This window comes from Sminthopsis crassicaudata, chromosome 2, assembly GCF_048593235.1.
Source record: "Sminthopsis crassicaudata isolate SCR6 chromosome 2, ASM4859323v1, whole genome shotgun sequence".
NCBI classification, from domain to species: domain Eukaryota; kingdom Metazoa; phylum Chordata; class Mammalia; order Dasyuromorphia; family Dasyuridae; genus Sminthopsis; species Sminthopsis crassicaudata.
In genome coordinates this window covers 664,136,530-664,161,308 of record NC_133618.1, presented here as the reverse complement: position 1 = coordinate 664,161,308, position 24,779 = coordinate 664,136,530, and the positions used below count along the sequence as shown (strand labels likewise).

General features: G+C 54.7%; 2 protein-coding genes across 7 annotated transcripts in view; one reads left to right on the top strand and one right to left on the bottom strand.

Annotated features, from left to right (window-relative positions):
• The window catches only part of PHYHIPL (phytanoyl-CoA 2-hydroxylase interacting protein like), a 90,498-nt gene extending 88,434 nt beyond the window's left edge, over window positions 1-2,064 (top strand). For all 3 annotated transcript variants that reach the window (XM_074297056.1, XM_074297055.1, XM_074297057.1), the window contains exon 5: window positions 955-2,064. In XM_074297056.1, coding sequence (XP_074153157.1) covers window positions 955-1,489 — 535 coding nt within the window. In that variant the 3' untranslated portion in view covers window positions 1,490-2,064. The remainder of the gene's footprint in view (window positions 1-954) is intronic.
• Window positions 1,854-24,779, bottom strand: part of FAM13C (family with sequence similarity 13 member C) — a 78,170-nt gene continuing 55,244 nt past the window's right edge. For 3 of the 4 annotated variants that reach the window (XM_074297050.1, XM_074297053.1, XM_074297054.1), the window contains 9 exons: window positions 22,716-22,800; window positions 15,738-15,945; window positions 15,155-15,287; window positions 13,372-13,453; window positions 11,617-11,831; window positions 10,081-10,176; window positions 8,222-8,421; window positions 7,337-7,438; window positions 1,854-3,730 (listed from right to left, as the gene is read on the bottom strand). In XM_074297050.1, coding sequence (XP_074153151.1) covers window positions 3,607-3,730; window positions 7,337-7,438; window positions 8,222-8,421; window positions 10,081-10,176; window positions 11,617-11,831; window positions 13,372-13,453; window positions 15,155-15,287; window positions 15,738-15,945; window positions 22,716-22,800 — 1,245 coding nt within the window. In that variant the 3' untranslated portion in view covers window positions 1,854-3,606. The remainder of the gene's footprint in view (window positions 3,731-7,336; window positions 7,439-8,221; window positions 8,422-10,080; window positions 10,177-11,616; window positions 11,832-13,371; window positions 13,454-15,154; window positions 15,288-15,737; window positions 15,946-22,715; window positions 22,801-24,779) is intronic. The other variant, XM_074297052.1, reaches the window with a different exon arrangement.

The following is a 24,779-nucleotide window of genomic DNA, read 5'->3' as shown; positions in this document are numbered from 1 at the left end:
GTGACAGCTCCTCCCTCCCAGAGATAAAACTATAAACACTAAGCAGCCTGCTGACATCTAGGAAGCACCATATAAATATTATTATAAAGCTTCCGAGGCACTAAGGTTTTTGGCATGTTCTGCGTGTCTAAATGGGCGGGAACCTTCCTACCAGTCACTCACCTTTTGATCTCCCTGCTCCCAACATTCCTGATCTTCTCTTTGAACTCCTCCCAGCACCATGGAATGGGACGCCATGTAATGTGGTCATTCTGACCCTTGTGGTGATTGCAAACCAGATCCCCCAGCTTAGCTTTTGCTCCAGCTTTGCCTCATCTCAAAAAGCTTAATAAACTACATTCAAAAGGAAGAGTCTGGCCACCACTAGGGATATTTTAAAAAGAAATGGGCCATGGCAACAATTCCAAAAGAGGCATTCCAAAAAGATTTTTTAAATCCATTCTATTGTGTTGTAGTTATAACTGACACGACTTGTAGATTTGGTGAAGTCCATGGTGACCCTCGGCTATCCCGAGCTGATGTCGTGCTCACAAGCTAAGGCACAGAATGGACTAGACCTCCTTCTCCTTATTCCATGATTTCATCTCTCTGATTACAGATTGGCGGTGGTTTTAGATTCCAGGCAAATAGAAATTTACTATATTAAAGTTCTTTCCATTTTGCAGTAGGGGATCTCTCACTATAATAGTACAGCTGTATCCTATTAACTACATGAAAAAGCTATATTAACTATGAGACAGTGAAAAAGTCTTCTGGAAAACTGGTTAGCCTGAAAGTCGGCTGCAAAGAGCGCTCTGTGACCCACAGCCATTATGTGACTGTGACCATTCCACTGCCTGCCGGGTAAAGAGCCCACTCAGCCTCTAGAGCAATGTTCACAGGTGTCCAGCAGCATTGGGGGGGGGGGTTGTTAGTGCTGCCGAGCCCTAACCGGTCCCCCTCTTTGCCTTGCAGAGAGCAGCACGGGAACGCCATGCAGCCCTCCGTCAAGGACAACAGCGGCAGCCACGGGTCCCCCATCAGTGGCAAGCTGGAAGGCATCTTCTTCAGCTGCAGCACCGAGTTCAATACCGGAAAGCCCCCCCAAGATTCCCCTTACGGCAGATACAGGTTTGAGATCGCGGCCAAGAAACTCTTTAACCCCAATACCAACTTGTACTTTGGGGACTTCTACTGTATGTACACGGCCTATCACTATGTGATCCTCGTCATTGCTCCTGTCGGGTCCCCGGGAGACGAATTCTGTAAGCAGCGCCTTCCTCAGCTCAATTCTAAGGATAATAAATTTCTGACCTGCACTGAAGAAGATGGCACGCTGGTGTTCCACCATGCCCAGGATGTCATTTTAGAAGTTATTTACACTGACCCCGTGGATCTCTCCCTTGGCACCGTGGCAGAGATCACCGGTCACCAGCTCATGAGCTTGTCTACTGCGAATGCAAAGAAAGATCCCAGCTGCAAAACCTGCAATATCAGCGTTGGACGCTAACACGCTCTCGCAGGTCCTTCTCCTCAGCCCTCCCGACACCTCCAGTCCTTCCCTAGGAGCATCTGACCCTCTGTTGTCCATTCTCCTCGCCAGGTGTTGTCCTCTGAAGCATGTCCATGCCGCTGTCACCAAAAGCAGGCAGCTCCGTCTCACAATCTCTTTCATAGCACTTTTAGTACTTCCTCTTCCCTCCCCTTCCCTTTGCTTAGATGATGATAAAAAGGTCCTGAGTTTTCCTTCCGGCACACTCGTTTATGGCCTAGATGCTGCAATGTCTTTTCTTTATCCTTTTTTGCCGAACGTAACAAAATGAATCTATATAGGCAGCTTTAGCAGAATACAAATTAATGGCTTACAAATGTTGTTTAAATATGCATTCATTTTAATCTACTGAACAAATATTGGGATAACTCCAAACAGCATGAGAGGTTGTAATCGCAGCATGAGTTAAAAAATCTTGAAGCCTAGAATTGTCAGCACTTCCAACTTGTTGTTTGACAGTGTTATTTATGTTATTTATATTAGCTAACAGGAAACAACTACTGTGTTTCAACATAATAAATATAATAGAAAAATATTTTATTTGTACTGTTATATAAAATATTTACAATCATATAGAATATATAGATTACATTTTAATAGCAATTGTTCACATGTCATGAAACCGCTTCCCCTTATCAAAGACATAGCTTGTAAATCTCAAGTAAGTAGCTGTGTATCTGTTCCTGTTATTATTAGAGACGGATTTCAATTAAACAAGTTTACGAAGGAGATTATTTTGATTCATAAAAATTATAAAACACCAAGTCAATACACAGAAAACAACAAGCCAGGGAAACGAAAGAGTCCACTTGTGAAGTGGGCGATGTCTTTCTCATCCAGACTATGAAAATGTGAATTTCTTCAGAACCATGCTTGGACGTTACATACGCTAGAAATGCAAATGCAAATGTGATTGATTGGGACCAAAGGGAGGGTTGCCATTTTACATACTCCTGAGCAAAACAAAAATGAACTGGGCTGTGTTGTTTCCATACAGAGTGGCAATCGGACAACATACACTCCATGTGATGTGACTGACAGGCTCCTCCTCTCTGGTCGTCTTCCCAAAAGCTCCATTGCCCTGAAGCATTTCCTGTAATATGTTAGACAATGGGGCAGACAATCATAAAGCTCTTAATTTTTGCCCAGAAACAAGAAATCACAGCTTGGGAGGAAATGCTTAGATCTCACCAAGTTAGAGCGTTTAACATTTAGAACATTAAGAAAAATGCCTATTTCCAATGGAAAAATAAGTCATGTAATCCGAGTTTCAGGAAGCAAAAAGCTTAGCGATCATAACCAGCGATTCAATTATATGCTACATACACTCAGCTATCCAAAATACCTATTTTCAAATTTGAACGCAATATTTTTATTTTAATATAAACATCTGGCAAGTATAGACAAAGAATACTTGATAATTCACAAAGTGCATGCCGTCAGAATGAGCTTTGGTAATTGGAAACACAAATTTTCAAATCATAGGCAAAAATAAGGTGCTAATTTGAAGAAAGAAATTAAAAATCATCAGTCACCTATTCTAAGATCCGTTATCTTAGGGAGGGTAATGGGGACATTAAAGGACAATTGAAGGTCTGTGGATTTTTGCTCATCTTAAAAAACTTTCTAGTAGAAGTGTAATTAACTATTTTACTACCAATGTTACTCCTTTCTATTTGAAAAAGCAGAATTTCTCCCCTATTGCTTTGTTTTCCCTCAAAGAAGTTTTAACTTTGTCTTCAGAAACTGAATTGGATTCATTTCCTGAGTGAACTCCCTCAACAATGGAATATATTGTTGCATCCCTGTAAGATCAACCGAAGTCAACATCAACCTTTAAAAAAAAAAAAAAAAAAAAAGAAGTGTGCTGGGCTGGGAATGGTCTAATCGTACTTGGGGATTCTTCTCCCACAAGTGGCTTCTCAGTTCCTCCCATCCTTACAGTGTCACATTTACGATCCTTTCTCCTCCACAGCTTAAAGTGCTTCTCAACGTGTCCCAACGACCCAGCGGGAAGCAGAGGGCAAGAAAAGGTGCCTCGATTGGAAGGATTCGGTCAGGACTTCTCTTCCAGCTCAGATAGTTTTGGACACGTCTTGCTTACTGATGAGAACCTCTAGTAATCTTAATTTGGCTTTTATGTGCTTATACTCGTAGTATTCATCCGCCATGGGAATCCGATCCTCCTTCTGTGGGCTCCTGGAGGGGGAGAAAGGATGACATAACGTGTCAGGTCACAAAAGCTGCCTCCTTCCGTGGGATGATGGCTTTGGGGTGGTCCCACACACAGGCCAGGGAAGGGACTCTCGCCTCACACAGCGGGCTGCCCCGGGGCTGACTTATTTCGGTGTATTCATGGGACCCTTCCCAGGCTCATGTGGAAGAGTATGGGGGATAGAGAAAGGGAGAAGCAGAAAACCCTCAGAGTCTGAAGAAAATGGCCTTTCTTGTAGTCTGCACTACCCAGTGTAACTCTGTGTTTTCTATACAAAATATTGTGTGTTGTACTGGTAGGACATTAAAATCAACTAGAAATAATGGCATCCCTATTTACAGAATCTAAAGTACCTAAATTGACTATTTGAAAGACCAGATAGTTACCTAAATGGCTCGATATATTAAGTCTCACTGTGTAGTGTTCTGGGTGAGGTAATTTCCAAAAGTCTCAACTGGCATTTTCTTTCTACATAGCCATTCAATTAAAGCTAGACGTGTATATGAATTTTTCTATCCCATATTCCAAAGCGCTTATCCTTATGCTTCCATTCACATTAAAGTAGACTTGGAGTACACCTGTCCATAAAATGATTTGCTTTTTCAGAGTCTCTGTGTTGTCAGGAAGTGTTTTCAAGATTCAAACAACTGCTGCATGGTCCCAGAAGGCTAGAGTTCTAACAGTTGCTAAGATGGTAAAATGTTTGCAAAACATATTAGTGACCTGGAAGTGGAGAATGGGGGTAACACAAAACCACTCACTGCAATCAATCAGGAAAATATATTAAAAAAGAACTTTCAAGATGAATTTGCTTAAGAAGGTCAGGGAGTCTCCAGAAAATGCTCTTCCTCTTTCTCTGGCCCCTATTCTTCCCACCGGCAGTAAGAGACATCAGACATTCCCAGCTTTGCTCTTGCATAGCCAAGAAAATTAAAAGAACATCCCAAGTTGCCGAAGGTTCTTATTCACTGAAATCAGATGTGGTACAAGTAATATGGCGCTAACAGGAAAAATTGATGGAAAGGCTGCTCCTCTCTGGCTTTTCTCTAAAAGCTAAATTGCTTCGGGTCACTCAGCTTAAATTCTGGCTTCTAGACTAAGGTCCCCAGAGCCAGGATTCTGGGAGCACATGCTAGTAAAAGAGCTGGGGAACGTCCCCGGGGGGGGGAGGGGGTCCCTGTTGGGTCCGGCCTCAGGGAGCACCGACACACCTTTCCACAAGTTCTATTTGCCCCCATCCCATCAAATAAGACCATATTAACACAGTGGGGCCCACAGCAGGGACTTCATGAACACTGTTCCCCATCAAGAGGTGCTCTTGGCTAACGAGCAAGAGCCAGAGGGTCCTGACCACGAAGCCACGGACCCAGAATCCCTGGGGCTTCCATGGAACTCCAGAGTGGCGAAAAGCCCAACTGACCCCACAGAGCGTCCTCCACCCGCCCAGCGCGCATTTATTGAGCACCTTTTGTGTGCCAGCCAAGGCTGGAACACGGCGCCTGCCATCACTCCCTGTCCTCAAAGGGCTTACACACTGTGGGGGAGGCACCGCCCATGTGTGCGCATGCACCCTGCCAGAGCAAACCTTCCTGGGAAGTTGGACATTCTTTTAGTACCTCTCTGTTGGGACAAGCTGCAGGGGAGACGGATCCTTTTCTTCCCTAGACGGGGCCCCTGAAAGCAGACTCCCCTTTCCCCCACCTCCCACCCACAAAGGTGCTGGGCATGGGTGGAAAACCAAGGGTGAGAAGCTGAGCCAAGCAAGCCACCGGACTTGGGGATGGCCCCCTCCATCCTCCACCCAAAGAGGTCAAGGTCAACGGAGAGTTAACCCATTGCAAGGGGGGGGCAAACAAGCCCAGAGAGGGCAGCTCTTGGGGGTCAGTGACCGCTATGTTTACAGTGTGACTGGGAGTGCCAACATGTCCACGCGTCCTTTTGGTGAGGACTGTCTGTGCATTCTCTCGTTTCTCCCTTTCCCTCCCTCCTTCCATCTTGTCTCTCTCCCCCACCCCATCTTGTTTGTCTCACACTCTCACAGGAAAGGGATCTGGGGCCCTGGACACATCACTGTCCCTTGTTCCTTGGTCCCTGGTTCCTCTTTGGTCCAGTCCAAACTGAGCCTAGAGTGGGGGCGCGCCTCGCCTCCGCAGCTTAGTCCTCAGTTTCCCCACCTCTGGGATCCAGGACTCGGCGTTTCCCAAGTTCCCAATAACTTCTAAGACAGGAGGACTAGAAGGACGGTCCTCCGAACCACGTGCTTTCTGCTGCCGAGGGCACCTGCCTTTAGGACCGTTGCAAGGATCGGTGATTTTCAGGCAAACAGACCCATGGGGGGTTCTTCCTGGGACCATCGCTGACGGTCCATTGCCCGGTTCTATCTTTGCCACAATGAGGCAGATACAAAGCGCTTTCCTGAGCCCAATCTTCAGACCAGGGACCCCCGGACTCCCTCCCCAGCAGGCAGGGGCCAGGAGTGGGGGGGGGTCTTTCTGCCTCAGCCTGAGGCAGGTTCTTCTCCCTCCAGGGTCCCTCTCCCTACAGGGGCTGGCCAAGCCTGTCTGAGAGCTCAGCGGGCCCCTTCTCTGGGGCACAGTCAGGAAGGGCAACATGGCGGCCCGCGCTGGGGCTCAGAGTCACCGGCTGCAGTCCTTCCTAGGGGACCAGCCAGGCTCCCTCTCTGCCCCTGCTGTGGCACTGTAGGGCAATAAATGTTTCTGTCCTGGTGGCGTTCGCCCTCTAGGATGCTGCCATCCTGCCCAAGAAGCCCAGATCTCGTTACCCACCACACTTCTGGGCTCTTCCATTCAAGCTGTTTGTATCATCTCCATTGCCTCCACCAATCAGGTGCGAACTCCATGAGGGGCGGACACTCACCTGTGTGCATCCATTACTCAGCACGGTGCTGGGCACACAAAAAGCGCTTCATAAATGCCCATTCACTCGAAGCCCACCAAGGAGCAGTGTGAAATACCAGCGGCCCCAATTTGTGGAAGGAGCTGCTTTAATGTCTGCTAAACTGGAGGGCACTGGGTGGGCAGAGGGGGCACCTCCATGTGCCAGTCCAAGTATCAGTTACTGCTGGAAACCAGCTCAGGGCCCTCATCTCCCCAGGTGAGGTGGGCTACAAATACTGAAAGTCGACAAGAAAAGCTTAACTCTGGTGGACAGTGGCTCCCGAGGAGATCTGGGACAGATGCAGGGTCGTCCCTCGCCTGGGGAGGGTCAGCATAAGTGACCCCAGAACACCCGGGGCCGTTTGTGAGGAAACTGGCCAGCGTGATGGAGAGCACGAATCCAAGAGTGCTTGAAAGGCCCAACATCAAATCCTGCACCAGCTTGCAGGTACCTTACTCCGTGCCTCAGTTTCCCTAACTGTAGATGGGGATCCTACTAACCCCTCCATCTCCCAGGGTAGTTGTGAGGAGAAAAGGAGCATGTGCTGCCCTGTAAAAACGCTGGTTACTGCTGGGGCCGCTAACCAGTAATCGCTCTCTGGTTCCCCACAGCCTCTCCAGCTCATTCTCCTGCACGTTCTGGACAAGGGGTCACTGGCAAGGGATGCCTGGAAGGCACCAGCCGGGTCTTACCGTCCAGTCTGCTTAAAAAACTGCTCTTCAAATTCCCTTAAGGCCTTCCGAAGCCTCTTCTTGTCGGCCCTGGTTTCTCGAAGATGGTCAAGTAAAACTGGCCTGAAAAAGGTAAATATGGAGAGGCTGACCCACTGGAAAGACCATTCATCTAGCCCATAACATGGTCTGTGGAACCCCCGAATGAGTGTCCGGAGTCACAGTAAAAAGGGAGGCTTCCCTGGGAAGGGGAGGCGGCTGCGGAGCCCTCACGGCCACCAGAAGCAGGGAGAGCCGCCTTTGGCACCGAGCAGTCGCTCACCCTCCCAGGAAGGGAGGGACAGGATGGAAAGCCTCGTTGGGAGATGCCTGGGGCCGGACCAGGTGATGTGGGAAGGCACAGGAGAGAAGAGAAAGAATGTCCAGGGGTCACTCCCTGGCCAGAGGCCGGAAATGGAGGCCAGAGGCACATAACGTGGGAAGAATCGGGATGGTGACGTTCACTCCTGGACAGTTCCGGCCAATACAGGAAAGCAGGCGGCCCCGGGCCAAGCAAGGCCACGTTTCTGGCCAATCGGCTGGTCACCAAACGCAGGGAGCGCGGGCAGTGCAGCCTCTGAGCCTCACTCCTGGGGGGGGGGGGTTACTCAGACCCTGTGGGAGGGGCCTGCGGCCCACAAACCACAAAAAAGATGTGGCCAGGCTGTACCAGCAGGGGGCGCAGCAGCGCTCAGAGCTCCCCTAAGTACTACAAAGCTGTGAGCTCATTCCAGATCATGAACACAAGCAACATTTATGGGCTAGCCTGCCACAGCGGGTAAAGCGGAGAAGGCTAGCCCCCCGAGAGGGGGAGGTTTCTGCATGGGCGCTTGCCGTGGCGGCAGAGAAGCCCCAGAGCCCACTCACATGGTGGCCTCGTGCAGGTTGGACATGGAGAGGGCCGGAGGGCGGACTTCCTTCTTTGCATCCAGGGGCGAGGCTGCGGCAGGCTCGGTGTCGCTGGGGAAGGGGAGGGGGCCGTCGGTGGGCAAGCAGGAGGCCGGATCTGACAAGGAAGGCTGGTGGCTGCCCCGGGGACACTCGTCATCAGAGTCTTCTTCTTCCTGCTTGTTACACGGAAGAGAAAGGAGGGAAGGAGGGAAAGAAGGAAAAAAAGGGAGGGAAGAATGCAGGAAGGAAGGGAGAAGAGAGAGGGAAGAAGAAAAAAATGAAAGGAGAAAAGGAAGGAAAGAAGAAAGGAAGGGAGGGAGGGAGGAAAAGTTACCAAACACTCGGAGCTGTCAGAGGGGCAGTGAAAGCTGGCGTGCAGAGGCCGAGCACCGCCGTGGGTCCCACCTGTGCTGCTCACAGCCCCAGGGCTGGCACCTCATCTCTCTGTACCCGCACTGCAAGGCTTGGGGCCTGGGCCTGACCCGTGCTAAGTGAACGGCTGTCCACTGACTGAGTGCTTCACTGCTGGGTGGTCAGTTTCCTTTTCTGTAAAGGCCGGGGTTGCACTGGATCATTTCTAAGGCTAGCTCTCTAAAGCCTTTGAACTGGATCAGGAAGCAAACAAAACTGCACTAAAAGTATCCTCAAGGAGCCATCGTTTAAGCACATGGAAGCATCTCTTGGATATGGAGGCCTTCCCATGATGATGAGGGACCGGACATGGAAGGTCAAAAGAGGTTGTGACCCCTCCTCACATGGCCCGCCAAGCCAGCTCTGCCCTCCCCCTTGCATCTGAAGGTTCTCGGATCCCAGCTTATGGCCAAGGTCTAGTGGCCCTCGCACCTGTCACAGAGCTAGCATTCTGTGAAAAGCCAGGACTTGATTCCAGGAGGCCCTTGTGCTTCAGAGATGGAGCTTTTCTCACTAGGACCTCGAGTGAAAATCCCTGGGGGGCGGGGGGGGGGAACCTGAGGATCTTCAGTTAGATCCCCACAGGCACCAAGCTACGAGTCAGAAGGAGCTAGGACATAAACCTCAGTAACAGGTTCAGTTAGAGACCATCTGATCTACTTCTTACTTTACAGATGAAGAAACTGAGACCCAGAGTATAAGTAATTTGAACATAATCTCACTGGTGGTAAATGCAAAGGCAGGATTTGAATCCAGTTCTTTGAACTCCAAAGTCAGAGCTCTTTCTCTCCAGCTTGGGTCTTCCTGACTTCAACAACAGAACTTGCCCCTCTCCCCCAACTCTCTCAGGGTTTTACACTAAAGAAAATACAAAGTACATAAGACATCTGTTCAAATATTTAAAATTTATTATTATATATTAATATTTCTTTGTCATCTTGAACTGTGGGATGCTCAGCATTTGTTTCTTTGCTCTTTCAGATTTGTCAGCGTTCTTGGCTCTTCTAATTGCAATCAATTACTCTTAAAAAATGGTCTAGCAGTAATTTCTGAGCACCTAATTCACCCTCAGATAATGGCAAAAAAAATCTATTAAAAACATAATTCCAACTTTCTTTTTAAGGGAAGTAAATTCATTCACACGTACAGAATAAAGGACCTACTTCTCCTGGCTGAAGGGTAAAGCATTGGCAACCAATGCCAACGGGAAATCTATGGTTTCCTTCCCTCCCCAGAAAATATCAACAGTGAATGTTAACAATGATCCTAAAAACAGAAGAAGTCCATCCTTGGCACCGACCGCTGACACAAGCAGACAGGAGAAACGGTGCGTTAGTTCTCTCAGCCCCCGGCCTAGTCTGGATCGCCATCACTGTCTTCCCAACTCCTAAGCAAGCAAAAGCTCTAGTAGCACTGAGACTTACAATGGTGGGGATCAGGGACGGCGTCGACAAAAGCTGCTTGATGATTCTGTATCGGTCATAAAGGGGTTTGATCAGGCTCTTGTCTGCTTTCGTTACCTGAAAAGCAAGACGTTCATTACTGCTCTCCTTGCACCCAACCACTGATTGGAACAAGTCAAAGAAATCCGGAAGACTCAGTGCTCAGAACCTGACTTCGTGAACACAGTAAAGAAGTCCAGCTCATTTCACTCTTTGCATTAACTCTTCCTCCACTCCATCTCCCTGATCCAACCAGGGACCAAATCCCACTGATCTCCCACATCTTCCCTTCCACTCCCACAGCCAGCATCCTCATCCAGGCTTCATCATTCCCCGCTTAGGTTGAGGTGACCCCCTTCCAGCCGGCCCCATGCAGTGCAGGGCTTCCTTCTGACACCCCACTGGGGAAAAGCCCTCCCTGCGCCCTACCCCAGAGAGCCCCACCCCTTCCCCTCAGCTTTCTCCGCTCCATGCCGAGACTGATGTGGACGCACGGGGGACTGGCCCCCCAACTCAGACTTGTGAACAATGCAGAAACGAGGACAGCTGACTGAAGAAGCCAGGAACAGTGCTCAGGGGAGGATCAGAGGAGCACTGGGAGCACTCAGGAGGAAATAAGGAAGCTCAAGGTGGCAAAGGAAGGTGAAAAGGAGAGTCAAAGAAAGAAAGGCAGACAAAAATGACCCTCGCCAACTGGGCCCACAGAGCTGCTTGGTCCCTGTGATTTCTGGGAAGAATAAAACAAAAAGGGCGAATGGAGAGTGAGAGCCCAAGAGGAAGTTAAGGAGGAGATGAGGCGGCAGGTGACAAAGATCAGTCACAATCCCACTGCGTGGTGGAAAGGGTGCTCTGGGCTCTCCTCTTCCCTCGAAAGCCGACTCGAGACTAGAGCCTCCGGAAAGGATGGACCTGGACCAGGTGACTCGAAGGCCTGTCCCAACACTAGATCTCTGGCCATGAAGCCATTTGAGACCGCAGAGGATGGGAAAGGTCCTTAAGGACCAGAACAAATGCTCGTAAAGTCCAGGAATTACAGACCAATGACTTTGACCCTGATTCCCAGTAAGACTCAAGGCTCTACTGCTCAATACAGGATTTGTGTCTCGTTAAGTACAAGTCAGCTCCCTGGAGGCCTTGGGGTCAGCCAGCGTCAGGATAAATTAAAGTCCTTGGTTTTTAGGGGGAGATGTAAAGGAGGCAGGCAAGCTGCCATGAGACTCGCCAATCTCCTAGATTCTCAAGTCTAAAGTCACCAACTTCGCTGCTCCTTGCCCTGTCCCAAAGTGAGTCTCTGGCCTGTCTCACCCCACCCTCTAATCCTTGCCTACCCAGGACCCCAATCCTGCCACCTAGACCCCAATCCTGCCCATGCTTGCAGACTACGCAATCCTTGATAGATGGGATGCCCACACATCCCACTCTGGACACAAACCCTCAAGGTGCCAGCCTCCTATGACTGACAAATCTTGGAGCAGCAAAAGGCAGCACTGACACCACTCTCGGCAGTTCCCAAGATACCTTGGCATCTTCCTGGGCAGCCAGTGGCTCTCTCTGCTCCTTGGGCTGTTTGACCAGGGCATCTGGCATTTCTTCTCCCGAAGAATTTGGCTCAGTGCCTGCAGCTTCTGGCTTCTCTGTCTCTTTGGGGGTGACAGCTGGCTCCTGATGCAGGGTTCGGTGGGGCACGGCTTTGGGCACACTCCCCTGTTGTTCTGAGAGCTTGAGCTTCAGTTCTGTGGGAAACACCATTAGTGGGTACAAATGAGCCACCATTACGCAGGGGGACACAGCAGAGGCTTTCCAAATCAGGCCAGCTCCACTAGACAGGCCTGAAGATGGAATGAGAGCCGACATGGGGGGTCCCCAGGGGAAGGAGAGCTGGCCTTCCTGAAGTAGAGTGAGTGCCCCCCTAAGGGGTGGGTCCTGAAAAAGACTATGAAGGCTTCCTGGCCCCCAAATATCTCCTTCTCCACCTGCAAAGAAGCTTGATAATCCTTCACCCTCTATAGATTTGGAGGGTTCCATAAGCATTAGCCAACCCTGGCGGGCTGAGAGCAGGGAGAAGTCTGGAGAGATTCTGGGAGCCAGGAGAAAGGGGCTGGGCCGAGACCAGGAACGTCCAACCCGAGCTTTGCTGGCGTCCCAGGGGGGCCGGGAGGCCGGGTCCCTGTTGTGGGACTTTAAAACACCCTTCTCTGCAAACAGACTGTCGGGAAGCAGACCCTCAATGTTCCAGAATGCGCCGGCAGGCTTTATTTATCAACCTCTAAGCAGTTTATTTTTCCCCTATCATGCTTCTTAATTACAATCTGAAGAGCAAGCAAAATGGGTAAGCATTTAGATGGATGGCATTTGGGGGAGAGCAGTAATTACACTGTATTTTTTCCCCAAGCATGTGCACTTTCTTTTAAATTAAAAAAAGCTTTAATGTGTATTGTTTTTACTCCAAAGTCATCTCCTTCCCATTGAGCCCTTTCCGACTAAAAAAATTAGCAGTTGTAGACAAAGCCAGCGGCCGCCATCATGGGGAGCTCACCCCCCAGGGGTTCCCTTCCCTTCCCCTGCCACGAGAAGGGGGAGGCTTGTTTCTCTCTCAACTGTTCCAGGACGGAAACTGCTTGCTCTGTTAATTGGACAATACTGAGCTCTCTCGGATAGCAGGTTAATAAATCAAAGCCACCTTTGCGCCCCCAAAGTCTCCCTCGTCATTTAGAAGGTTGCCTGAGATTCCTGCGCCATAAAAGCCATCCTTCAGACAGCATCTCAACAGTCTAGTTACTATTCCTTTAAACAGAGACTTTCCAAAAGTGGGGAAAAATTTGTTTCATGAAGGAAAAGTTAGAAAGGGAAGGTCTAAAGTTAGTCAATCAATAAGCATTTATTAACACTTACTCAGCAATTGGTGGAAACGCCAAAAAAAAAAAAAAAAGACAAAAACATGGATCCAAGAGAAGATCGATATTTATCAACCCAGAGTAATCTCTTCAAAGTGGCTTTTCCAATAGAAACGCGTCAGGGCCCTGGTCGATGATGGCTCTCCAAGGGCCATTCATTTCACACGTGGGCGGGCCAGATGCCCAAACGGCTGCTGGGAGCCAGGCCCCCAGACAAGAGACCGGCCGCGGATGCTCCAGCCGAGCCGATACGAGGGTGCCCCCGACGCCCGTCCCGCGCTCTCGGATGCAAAGATGGAGGCAAGCTGAAGGCCGCTGCGGCCCGAGGAGCCTCGGAAGCTGCAGATGGGCTGGGCATCCTGCCCCGCCTGCCCCTTACCTTTGAGCTGCTTCCGGCCTCTGGCCAGGTCATTCATCCACTTCAGGACTTCAGGATTAGAAGTCTTGTCTCCGTGAGAAGGCTGCAAAGGAGACAGAGAGTCAGGGGCCAAGCGGGTGCAGGCTGGGGGTTTGGACTGCTTGGGGGGAGGGGCCTGCCTGCCTCTGGTCCCTCCCACACCAATCTAGCTCCGCTCAGCCCCTAAAGGGAACGTCCAAAGGCTCACACTCCTGCACCACGAGCCTCCTCCAGAAGCGAGCACACTCTCGTTTCCCCCTCTTCTCGTACCGGAGTCTCCCGGATCGAGGGCCTCAAGGCTGCTCCGTGAACGAGACCCGGTCTTCTGGCGCTGGCCATTCTCTCTGAGTGCCCCCCTCCCTGAATCCCTGCCCCCTCTGTTCTCACTACTGACCTTCCCTGACAGGCAGATTAAAAATCCCCTTTTCCCAGAAGCCCCCCCCCCCAGGACTTCCCTCTCTTCATCATTTCTCATGTATGTGAGAGCCAGCGCCTTTGTGCACATTTGTGGCTGTCTCCCCTCGCGTTTGTTCCGCCGTCTCCCCGTGAGGCTGACTGCGCCTCTTATTCTGATTTCTGGTACCCCCCCCCTCGATCACAAGGCCGGGCACCCAGCAGGTGATTAATAAGTGCTTCCTGGCTGACTTTTTCCCCGGCCTCTCACTTGTAAAGCAGGAACGGCCACGGTCCACTTTCCATAGTGACCATGGCTCGGTCGGGCAGCGGTCAAAGCACCGGCCCGGGGGCAGGAAGACGAACTCCTGAGTTCAAGTCCAGCCTCAGACACTTACTAGCGGGTGACTCTGGGCAAGTCCCTTCACCCTGCGTGCCTCAGTTTCCCCTGCTGTAAAATGAATGCAGGAGGAGATGGCAAGTTACCCCAGAGTCTGCCGAGAACCCCCACACATGGGAGGAAGGGACGGACATGGGAGAAGGGCCTAAGCCCTTAGGGTGCTGATTTATGAGGGCGATAAGGAGGATGGGGGGGGGGGCTTAGTCTGGGCCTACGTCTCCAGAGGAAACCACATTTCCTTCGTCATTTAAAGCAGGATTCTGGGCAGCGCCACAGGGGTGAGGGGTCCCCAGACGGCCCGGGGAGGGAAAGAGCTGAACGGCCACCAGGGGGCAGCGCCTAGAGGAGGCGACTCTGTCCGGACAAGGCTGGGCTGCCCTCAGGCCTCCCGGCCTGACACATGTTCGGGAAGGCCCTCCTTCCCCTGCCCCAGCGCCAATCGCCTCGGGGGACGGAACTACGAGGGCCGGAGGGAGTGCAGCCCCACCCAATCAGCAACCTCAGGCTTCCTTCACGCCTTCCAAAGAAGCCCAGGCTGGGGGATGGGGGGGGGGCAGCTGCCAGTCTGCGGTGACGTCTGTGTGCCGCCGGCCATTGGGATCGCCCATCCCCCTCGGACCGCAGGGAGCTCTCGCTTGGGATTCCTGCCCCTCCCAGCGCCTCCCAGAGATGCTACAACCAGGGGGGGGGGGGGGAGGGACCGCAGCAGCAGGAGGGAGAAGAGGAGAGGTGGAGGAACGGAACCGCTGCCCCATACAGGGAAATTCAGGAGGGAGCCGCTTCCTCCTGGGTCCTCCCGACCGCTCCGGAGGCAGAGGCTGGCGTCACTATGCCCGTTTTGCAGGAGAGGAAACTGAGGCCGGCGGGAAAGGGGCTTTCTGCAAGTGCTGTGGGCGCCCCTCGGCCCTCCGCCACCCCTTCCCTTCATAAATGGATGGGGGGCGGCCCGAGGCCCCAGGCCCCGGCCCTCACCCGGTACTTCTTTTCTTGTTCAAACTTCTCCTCAAACTTCCGGATTTTCCGCTTGAGGCTCTGGATGTGCTTGGTCAGCTGCGTCACCGTCTGGTGGCCCTTCCCGTCCTCGCACCTGGAGGAGCTCCGCGGCCTGCAGAGGGACGGCGGTAAGGGGGCTTCCCCTCCCCCGCCCCCAGGCTGCCCATCGGAGGCAGGGCCGGATGGAGGCCCACCAGGGCCGGGGAGGCCGAACGGCCACCGGCCACCCTCTGAGACACCCCTACACTTTCCGCCATCTCCCAGAGACGCCTGCGGCAGACAACTGTCCCACCCCCAACCCCGCAGGGGGGTGCCCCCCACACCCCCGGGCAGCCGAGCCAGGAGGAAGTACCCGAGGGAGGGGGCGCAGAACCCCTGCAGACACCGGAAGGGGTTGCGGGCTCCGGAGGGAGGTGCCAGGGAGGGGCTGTGGGAGCCCACCACAGGGGGCGATACGGATCCAGGGCGGGAGGCCAGCAATGCTGAGCACTCCCCAGGCCCCGCCCACCCCCACAGCCCGCCCTCCCGTCCGGCTCCCTGCGAGGAGGGGGCGGGGCCTTACATCATGAAGGGCTGGGCGCTGGGCGGGGAGGGCGCAGACTCGGGGTCCAGGTTGAAGCGCTGGCTCTGGCTGATGAGGGAGCACCGCGGGGACAGCAGGGGGCGGTCTCCGGCCGTGATGTGGTGCAGCAGGCGGCTGGTGCCCAGCGCGGGCGGCTCCTCGCCGCCGCCCGCCTCCGCGGGCCAGTCTCGGGACGCGGGCACCGGCTCTGGGGGGAGAAGGCTCGTTACGGCCGGGCCCGCGCTCCCAGCGGGCTCGGCGCCCAGGTGGGGGAGGGAGCGCCGCCCTGCCCCTCTGTCTCTTCTTCCTCTCTCCCTCTCCCCTCTCAGTCTCCTCTTACCCGTCCAGTAAATGGTATGGATACATGATGCACGTATTAGGAATGAAATCTAAAGCTGGACGAGGGGCCGCTAGGGGGCGCAGTGGGCAGAGCGCCTGCCCCGGAGTCGGGAGGACCTGAGTTCTAATCCTTCCTCAGACACAGGGACACGGGTCCCTCCCACGAGCCGCGTGTGCAGAGCTCCGCCCCCTGGCGAGAGCTGCGGCCGTCCCTGTGAGCCGTCCCTGCCCAGCGCAGGGAGCAGCGGGAGCAGCACGCCCAGGGCCCGACCTCGGCGGCGGCGCCCAGGGCCCCTGGGGCCAGAAGCCAGGGCCGGCTCATCGCTGCAGAAGGGGGGGGCGACGGGGGCAGAAGGCGGCAAACCCCGTCCGTCAGCCACCGACAAGGTAGAAGCGAGGCTTCCGTTTGGGCCCCACCCGACCTAAAAAGTGCCTCTGGCTGTGAAGGAAGCCCCGGGGCCCAGACTTAGCCCGCGGCTGCTCCAGCCGGCCTGACCAGCTCCGGGTCTCCGCCGTGGGAAGCTCGGGGAGCTCGCCCCGCACCCCGGGCCAGAAGGGCTATAATCGGAGGCCCGAGCCCGCTGGCCAAGCCGACATTCGAACCCAGAACCTCTGGCTCCAGACCAGGGAAGAGCCTGCGGAGGCCGGGGCAGGCTCGAGGCCCTGGCGTTGGAAGTGTGCGTGAGCAGCGGAACATGGACGGGTTGTTTCAGCTCCCTGCCTCAGTTTCCTCATCTGTAAAACCCGCACAATCCCTCTCGCAGTCAGTCGCAGGCTCTCATAAAGTACTGCATCTTAGTGACGTGGAAACACGTGGGCAGCCAAAGGGAGGGCACCAGCGGCCAGAGTCAGAGATTCACTATCCCGAGTTCCAAGCTGCCCCCAGACACTAACTAGCTGTGGGAGCCTGGGCACCTCTCTGTGCCTTGGTTTCCTCCTCTGTAAAATGGGGATAACAGTAGCACCAATCTCCCAAGGTTGTTGGGAAGATCAAAGGAATGGTTTAATGGGACTGGCACACAGTGGGCACTACGTGAATGTGCGCTGTTATCCATGGGGAGGGAGTGGGGAAGAAATGAATCCTGGGAATGAGGGACTCGGCCATGCAGAGGGGTGCAGGCAGGAGAGGGCAGCTAACTGGGGCGCGGCTGGGATGTGGACCAGAACGCAACAGGCCTGGAGAGCGAGGTGGGGGCAGCTGGACTCCGCAGGGGTTTCAAAGACAAGCTTCTATTTTATACCAGAGGGAAGAGGGAGTCACTGAGCTGGCAGATCTGGAAGGAGAAAGGGGAGGCAGGGAGACCGCTCAGGAGGCTCCGGAAAAAGGGAGGGGAGGGAAGGGGGAGGGGGAGAGAGAGAGAAGTGCAGGAGGGGGGAGGTGATGTGAATGAGGAGAGATGGATGGACAGATGGACAGATGGATGGAAGCAGGAGTGCTTACAAGTGGTAATGGGTTGTCTGGGGTTGGGGTAAGGGAGATGCACTCAGAGAATGACTGAGTATAATCAGTGGAATCAATGTGACCCCATATGAACCTTGATGCTGTTTACACAGCGTTTGCTCCCAGCTAAGCGCAGCCTCTAGTTCTAGCTGACCGGGCCACCATCCCTATCTATTTGTTGCTGGCTACTTATAATAATAATAACGGTACTATGACTAAAAAATAACATTACTAACAATAAACAGCGCCTACTGTGTGCCAGCTACCACGCTAAGCACTTTGCAACAATCCTGAAGGTTCCTCCCATCATCATTATTACCCTTGTGGTGGGTGTGGGGAAGCCTCTCTACTAATGGTCCCTGGAGCCTTCTTCCTCTCAGGCCGCCAGCCCGGGGGCAGTTTTCCCTGATGTCTCCACCATTAGCACTCCCCCCAAAGTCTATAGATCTGGATCTCTGGTGTAGCCCCTACCCCAACCCAGCTGAATACATGGGGGCAGGGCCCAGGGGAGGGCTTCCAGTGTAATTAGTTAATGACACTAATCACCGATCAGATCAAACAGGGGCTGCCCAGGCCAGCCAGCCGGGATGCCTGCAGGATCAATGGCAAGCTCAGAGACTCAGCAGCACTGACCACTGCAAGAGACAGGTCCAGCACAGACCTCGGTGGTCATCGGGTCCAGTCCTTAAAGAAGGAGAAGCCAAAGGGCCCCAGATCACACACCTCAGCAGGGACAAGGCTCAGCCAGAGGCCCGTCAGCTTGCCCGTTCTGTGGGAAAAATGCATTTCGAGGAAATGACTACCTCACTTTTACTGAACTGGCCAATTCCTTCAGGCCAAACAATGAAACAAAAGCCCCATCTAGGCAGAGCCTCCTTTTCTGGGCTTCAGCTCCTCACCAGGAGCCCCCTCCCTGAGCCCCTCTCCTCTCCCCATTTTCTGAAGTGGCGTCTCCCATGAGAATGTCAAATCCTGGTTCTGCTGTCTGGATCGCCAGTGCTTTGTGCTGTGCCTTTCACATAACGTCTGCTTAACAAATTGCGAAATAAATAATAGCAATAACAAATTGTTAAATGAAGACATCACTTAACAAGCTTATTAGTATAAGAATAAACTTTCTATTCATCTATCCAACTATTTCATCTATTTACCTACCTATTCATCTATCCATCCTTCTATCTTTCCACTCTTCCATCTATCCATCCATCCATCCATCTATCTGCTTACCTATCTTATTCATCCATCCATCCGACTCATCAATGTTAAGGCTAGAAACTGTCTCCCATGATCCTCAGGTAGATCCCTGGGCCTTCTGGACAAAAGTTGGACCAGGACACAGGAAGACTGAGCTGAATTTCTAAAACTTCTCTGGAGGACACATCGGCACTTCTGTCTCCCCACAATCCCCCAGCCCAGGGCTTTTCTAGTGTGTTTGTGAACATGGGAAGAAGGTGGTTTGAGTGAGCAAAGGACACTCGGCTTCCCCAGGCAGTGAAAAGCCCCGAAGCTGGACTACACTGGCCAAAGGGAGGAAGAGCTCCCCGCCAGGTCAGAAAGAGCCTCCTGGGTGGGCTGTGGGAAGAGGGCCTGGGACAGACACCTCCCCACCTAGGGCCCATCCGGCCTCCACAGGAAGACCTCCAGAAGGACAGAAGCTGGCGATTTTTCAGACCCAAATGGTCAATATTGACCTCTATAAGATTTCATCAATCATCAAACCCACTGACTTTTTTTTAAAATCCTGCCCTTGTCCCCCAGTGCGCTAGCTACTCTTCCTATTTTCTGGTTATCTAGCCATCTTTATTCAATATAGGGCTAAAAGCAACAAAGTATCAGGAAAAATAACTGGAGGGATCCAAACTACTTCTTAAGCTTTCCAGCAGCAACAAGGCATCTGGTTGCTCGCTATGGCCCCAAAAGAAAGAAATATAAATCCTGGGCATTGTCTGTGAGAAAATAATCCAGAAGAAGTAATAACTGGGGCTCAGCAGATGGAGAATGCACCGTGACCTGTCCAGGGTCATCCAACTGGAAAGTGTTAACTGTCTGAGGCTGGATCTGAATTCAGGTCCTCCTGGCACACGGTGACTTATGATGGCCCCCTCCAAGGATGGCAGAGGATCAAAATTGGCCAACCCAAGTGACCAAAGGTCAGTCTCTTCAGCCCAAAAGGACAAAGGCTCGTAAGGATGTGATCAGAGTTTATAAAGCCAAGCACATTGAACACCACAAGTAGGCTTCTTTTATACATCCATCCATCCATCCATCCATCCATCCATCCACCCATCCATCCATCCATCCATCCATCCATCCATCCATCATTCATCCACCCACCCATTCACCTACCCATTCACCCACCCATCCAGCCACCCACTCACTGATTCATTCATCCGTTGTTCATTGTTCAGTCATTTCACTCATGTCTGCCTCTTTGTGACCCAATTTAGGATTTTCTTGACAAAGATATCGGGGTGATTTTCCATTTCCCTTTTCAGGTCCTGTTACAGATGAGGAAACTGAGACAAACAAGATGAAATGACTGGCCCAGCATCACACAGCTAGTAAGCATCTAAGATCCTTTTAACTCGTGCCTTCTGACTGTGAGCTGTCTGTGAGGGGTACTCTCACCCCTGTGTCACCTAGCCCCATCCACAAATCTGTCCATTTATGTGTCCATCCATCTCACTCATTAGCAAGCTCGGGAAGAAAGCCCTATGAAAGAAGCCAATTTTACAGAAGAACAGAACACAGCCCTGCTCCTTGGAAGGTCTTCCCAGCAAAAAATAAGCCCAGATAATAAGGTTGTCCATAATCTACAATGCCGGCACAGTCCGACACTAAAAGCATGGAGTATCCCAGCCCCTCTATGAATAAGCAGATAGGCTTTGAGGGGCCCAATCCCCGCACCCCAGGGACCAGCACATACAAAAACTCAAAGAGATGGGACACCCTACAGTAACATCAATGGGCCTGATGTCTATGGGACCAGAGCTTGATCCTGAAGGCAGAACTGTCCTGACAAGAGGCTGCCCACTCCATCCCTGGCCTTGTGCCACCCGGCTTGTGCCCCCCGCCCTGACAAAGCCCAGAAGCAGGGCTTCAGGAAAGGTACCAACAATACCCTGAGTCACGCTGTGTAATTCACATAGGGACACCAAAGTCAAAATCACAGCTTGTTAGAGGCCACAGGGATCCGGAAATCAAAACTCCCTTGGCCAAGATCACGGCGAAACCCTGAACCTGAACCCACAGCTCCTGAGTTCCCAACCAGGCACAAAATCGTCCATGCTTTATATGTAAAAATGCGTGTGAATATACATTTGAATGGGCACGTGCATACATATGTGTAATGTATACATGTACAAATTCCACGCTGGGAGTCCCTTCCACTACAACACTGGGCATAAGGAGAATGAAAGCTTCACCTTCACCTACACATGCATATTCTCTAAGCTCAGCAGCCTGAGAACAAAGGTGAGGAGCCCCTGGTCATGCAATTAGTGGCTCTCAGAGGGAAGACTAGAATCCAGACTTTTCTATCCCAAGGCTGGCCACTAAACCACACTGATTCTCCCACGAGTATATTCTAAGGAAGACATAGAAACAGCCACAATTTTAATTGAGAATGATGTGCAAAGATCGATTTAATGCTTCAGGTGGCCTTCCCTCAGTTACCATCCTAGGGGCATTAAGTTGATGCCTTGGGAATGCAAGCAGTGTTTGGAGGAGGTGAGTGAGGAGATCAGACCCCCCACACACACCCCCATCAGAGGGGAACTAAGCCCATTTCTAGTCCAGTGTGCCCGGCATGCTACAGATGAGGCCACCAGGGCCAGTGGCCCACGAGGGCCCAGGCAGCCAGTTACACGGATTCACAAGGCGGATCAATCCATGGCAATAACAGAAATATGGCTGTCAGTCAGCGAGCATTTACTGAGCACCCACAGTGCTGGGCGCTGGGCTCAACTCGGGCACTCGAGGAAATGCAAAAAGCAGCAGCTGCCCTCCTAGGGAGGCACCTGCAGACCAGCACGTGCGGGCCCGGGTATCATGGCAATGTGGGGAGGATCAGCGGAGGGAAGGAAGGCCCAGTGGCCAGGAGGCCTGGGAGAGCCCGCTGGGAAGCTGTGCTGTGCAGGACGTCCTGAGGGAGAAAATCACAGCTCTGAAAGGAGATCTTTGCCAGTCATGGGGGGGGGGAGGGGCTGCCATTGTTAATTCTCATTATTTCCAGGGGGGAGAGGGAGGATTAGGGACAGAGAGGGAGACAGAGAGGATGGAGGAAGGGAAGAGGGAGGCAGGAAAAGAGAGAGAGGGAAGGAAAGGAGGAAGAAAGGGGAGGGAGGAAAGGAGGGAAAGAAGGGAGGAGAGAGGGAAGGGAGAGGATGAAGGAGGGAGGGAAAGAGGAAAGGAGGTAAGGTCAGGTTAGAAGGAAGGGAGGAGAGGGAAGGAGAAGGAAAAGAAGTAAGGGGGAGAGAAAAGTAAGTAAAGAAGGGAGAAAGGGACGGAGAAGGAGGAGAGAGGGAGAGGAAAAGGTAATAAGGGAAGGAGAAAGGGAGGGGGAAGGAAGGGGAAAAGAGGGAGGGAAGAGAAGCCTGGAGAACGCCGGGGATGACTTTCTGGCTCTCGGAGCCCGGGCCCCGCATCCCGGTCCTGGGCTGACAGAGGAGAAGCCGCTCGGGCCCGCAAGGCCCCCCTCCGCATCCCCTCAGGCTCATGGAGAGTGGCCTACTTCTCTCCCGCGGGGAGCCTGGGCCAGCCCTGACCGGGAGCCGGGAGCTCCGAGCCCCGAATGGCCCCGGGAGGAGGCCCGGTGTGACGGAGAAGGAAGGGCGAGGGCTGCAGCCTCAGCCGCCGCCTCGGGCCAGGGAAGCCAATTGAAGGCAGTCTCGGGAAACCCCGGAGGAGGTGCGATCGCCCCCACCCCAGTTCCGGAAAGGCCCGGAGCCCCGTCACTCCCGGCCCGGCAGCCCCTCCCCCCAGGCCGGAGCTGTCCCGGGGAAAGGTGGTGCTGACACTCCCGGCCCCGGCCACAGGCACCGGGCCCGACTCCGCCCCCCGGGCCCAGCCCCTCCTCACTCGGGCTCTCCCGGGACCCGGCCGCTTCCCACAGGGCTCCGGGCCGGCAGCTCTCTGCCGCAGACGCAGAGGTGCCGGCCACGCGCGTGCGGGCCGGTCTGCAGCGCCCCCCCCCTTACCTGCGGCGTGGGCTTCATCGGCCGGCGCGCTCCGGGCGGCGGACAGCGCCGGGTCCTTGACGCCCTGCAGCGGGGCGGCTTCTTCCTGGGGGGTGAAAAGGGCAGAGCAGAGATCAGACTCGAGGGCCTGCAGCTTCAGCAGCGAGCTCTGCCAGCAGGAGCAGAACATCGGGCTGGGGGCGGCGGGACCGCAGCCCCGGAGCCCCCTCCCGCCCCGGGGATGCGCAGGAAGCGGGGGATGGGCCGCCGGAGGAGCGCTCGCGGACGCCTCCCCGCACATGGAGAGCTGCGGGCTCTGCGGGGATTTAAATCCCGGTGTTCACCAATTAGCCGCCACACGTGGGGCGCCGGTGTCGTCAGCGAGGGGCCGAGGGCCCGGGGGGACCAATCTGAGCAGGCGCCCGGCCGCCAGCGCCGCTTCCACGTCCGGCGAGGATTTCATTCATTTCGATGACATCAGGAGCGCACGCGCTGGGGCCCCGCCCCCGCGGGCCATTCACAAAATCCCTTCCCGGCCCGCGCAGACACACTGCGGCGGACCGGCCCGAGGCGGGGGGGGGGGGGGGGGGGGGGGGGGAGGGAGGAGAGGAGGGAGCACGGCGGCGGGGGGGGGGGGGGGGGGGGCGCCTTCCTCCTCGCGCCTCCCCCAGAGCCATCCACCTCGCCCCCGCCGCGGGCATCAGCTCCACGAGGCCCGGGCCGCGCGCCACGGTCTAACCCCCCATCCACGCCCCCGCCGCGCCAAAGTCCATTTCTCCTCTCCCTCGGTACACACCGGCCCCCTAAGCACGTAGCCCGGCGTCCGCGGGCAGAGAAAAGCCCGACGGCCTTAGTCAGCCCCAGAGAGGGCAGGAGCGAGGCGCCCCGGCCCCTCCCCCCATGGTCAGTCAGCCCAGCTCGGCTCAAGGGGAAACCCGGCCTGAGGGGGGAGGGGTGCGGGGAAACGCAGCGGGCACGCGCACACACGCACGCGCGGCCTGTCAGAGAGCTGGGGGCAAGGGCACGCGGGCGCCGCTGCTCGGCCCGGCTCTTCTTCCATGGGAGAGTGACAGCCAGAGAGACGGGGGCAGAGACAATGAGAGACAGGCAGAGACAGAGATAATGAGAGACAGAGATAATGAGACCGACGTGGGGGGGGGGGGGGGGGAGCGGCCCCAGTGTCCAGACTGGAAGCCTGGCCTCGGCCGCTCCAGCCCCTCCCTCCATGGCCGAGGACGCGGAGGTTTGGGGGCTCCTGGGCCATGGAGCAGAAGGCCGGGTCACGTCTCCCCTCCCCCCTTCTCCGGGTCACATCTGGCCCAGCCGGAATCTGCAGTGAGGAGGATGGGCCCCCACGGCCGCAGTCTGGGTCCTGGCAGCCGAGGCAGAGAAGTCGGGCATGCCCATTTTACGGATGAGAATGCGGAGGCTGGGGGGGGGGGGGGGCTCAGCCCCGGAGCCTCCCCCTGACCGCCGGCCGGCTGAGAGAGGCCTCCCTCCCTCCTCTCCCTCTAGCGAAGGCTGCAGGATGATTTCTCCATTTCGCAAATGGGGGAAATCAAGGCAGAGGCAGGTCTCGTGCTCCCAAGGGTCGCGCTGCTGCATAAGGGGCCTCCCTGTGTGAGGCAGCAGCTGCTTGGCCGTGCTCTGGAGGCCCCCCCCTCCAGTCACACTGCCCCCCAGCCTGGGCCTCCCCAGTCCGCCCCCCTCCAGCCTCGGCCCCCCCCAGTCCCGGCCCCCCCCAGCCTCGGCCCCCCCAGTCACACTGCCCCAGTCCCGCCCCCCCCAGCCTGGGCCCCCCCCCCCAGTCCCCCCGGCCCCCCCCCCCCAGCCTCGGCCCCCCCAGTCCGCCCCCCCTCCAGCCTCGGCCCCCCCCAGTCACACTGCCCCCCAGCCTTGGCCCCCCCAGTCCCGCCCCCCAGCCTCGGCCCCCCACAGCCTCGCCCCCCCACCCCTGGGCCCCCCCCCCAGTCACACTGCCCCCCACCCTGGGCCCCCCCCAGTCACACTGCCCCCCCACCCTGGGCCTCCCCCCAGTCACACTGCCCCCCCACCCTGGGCCTCCCCCCAGTCACACTGCCCCCC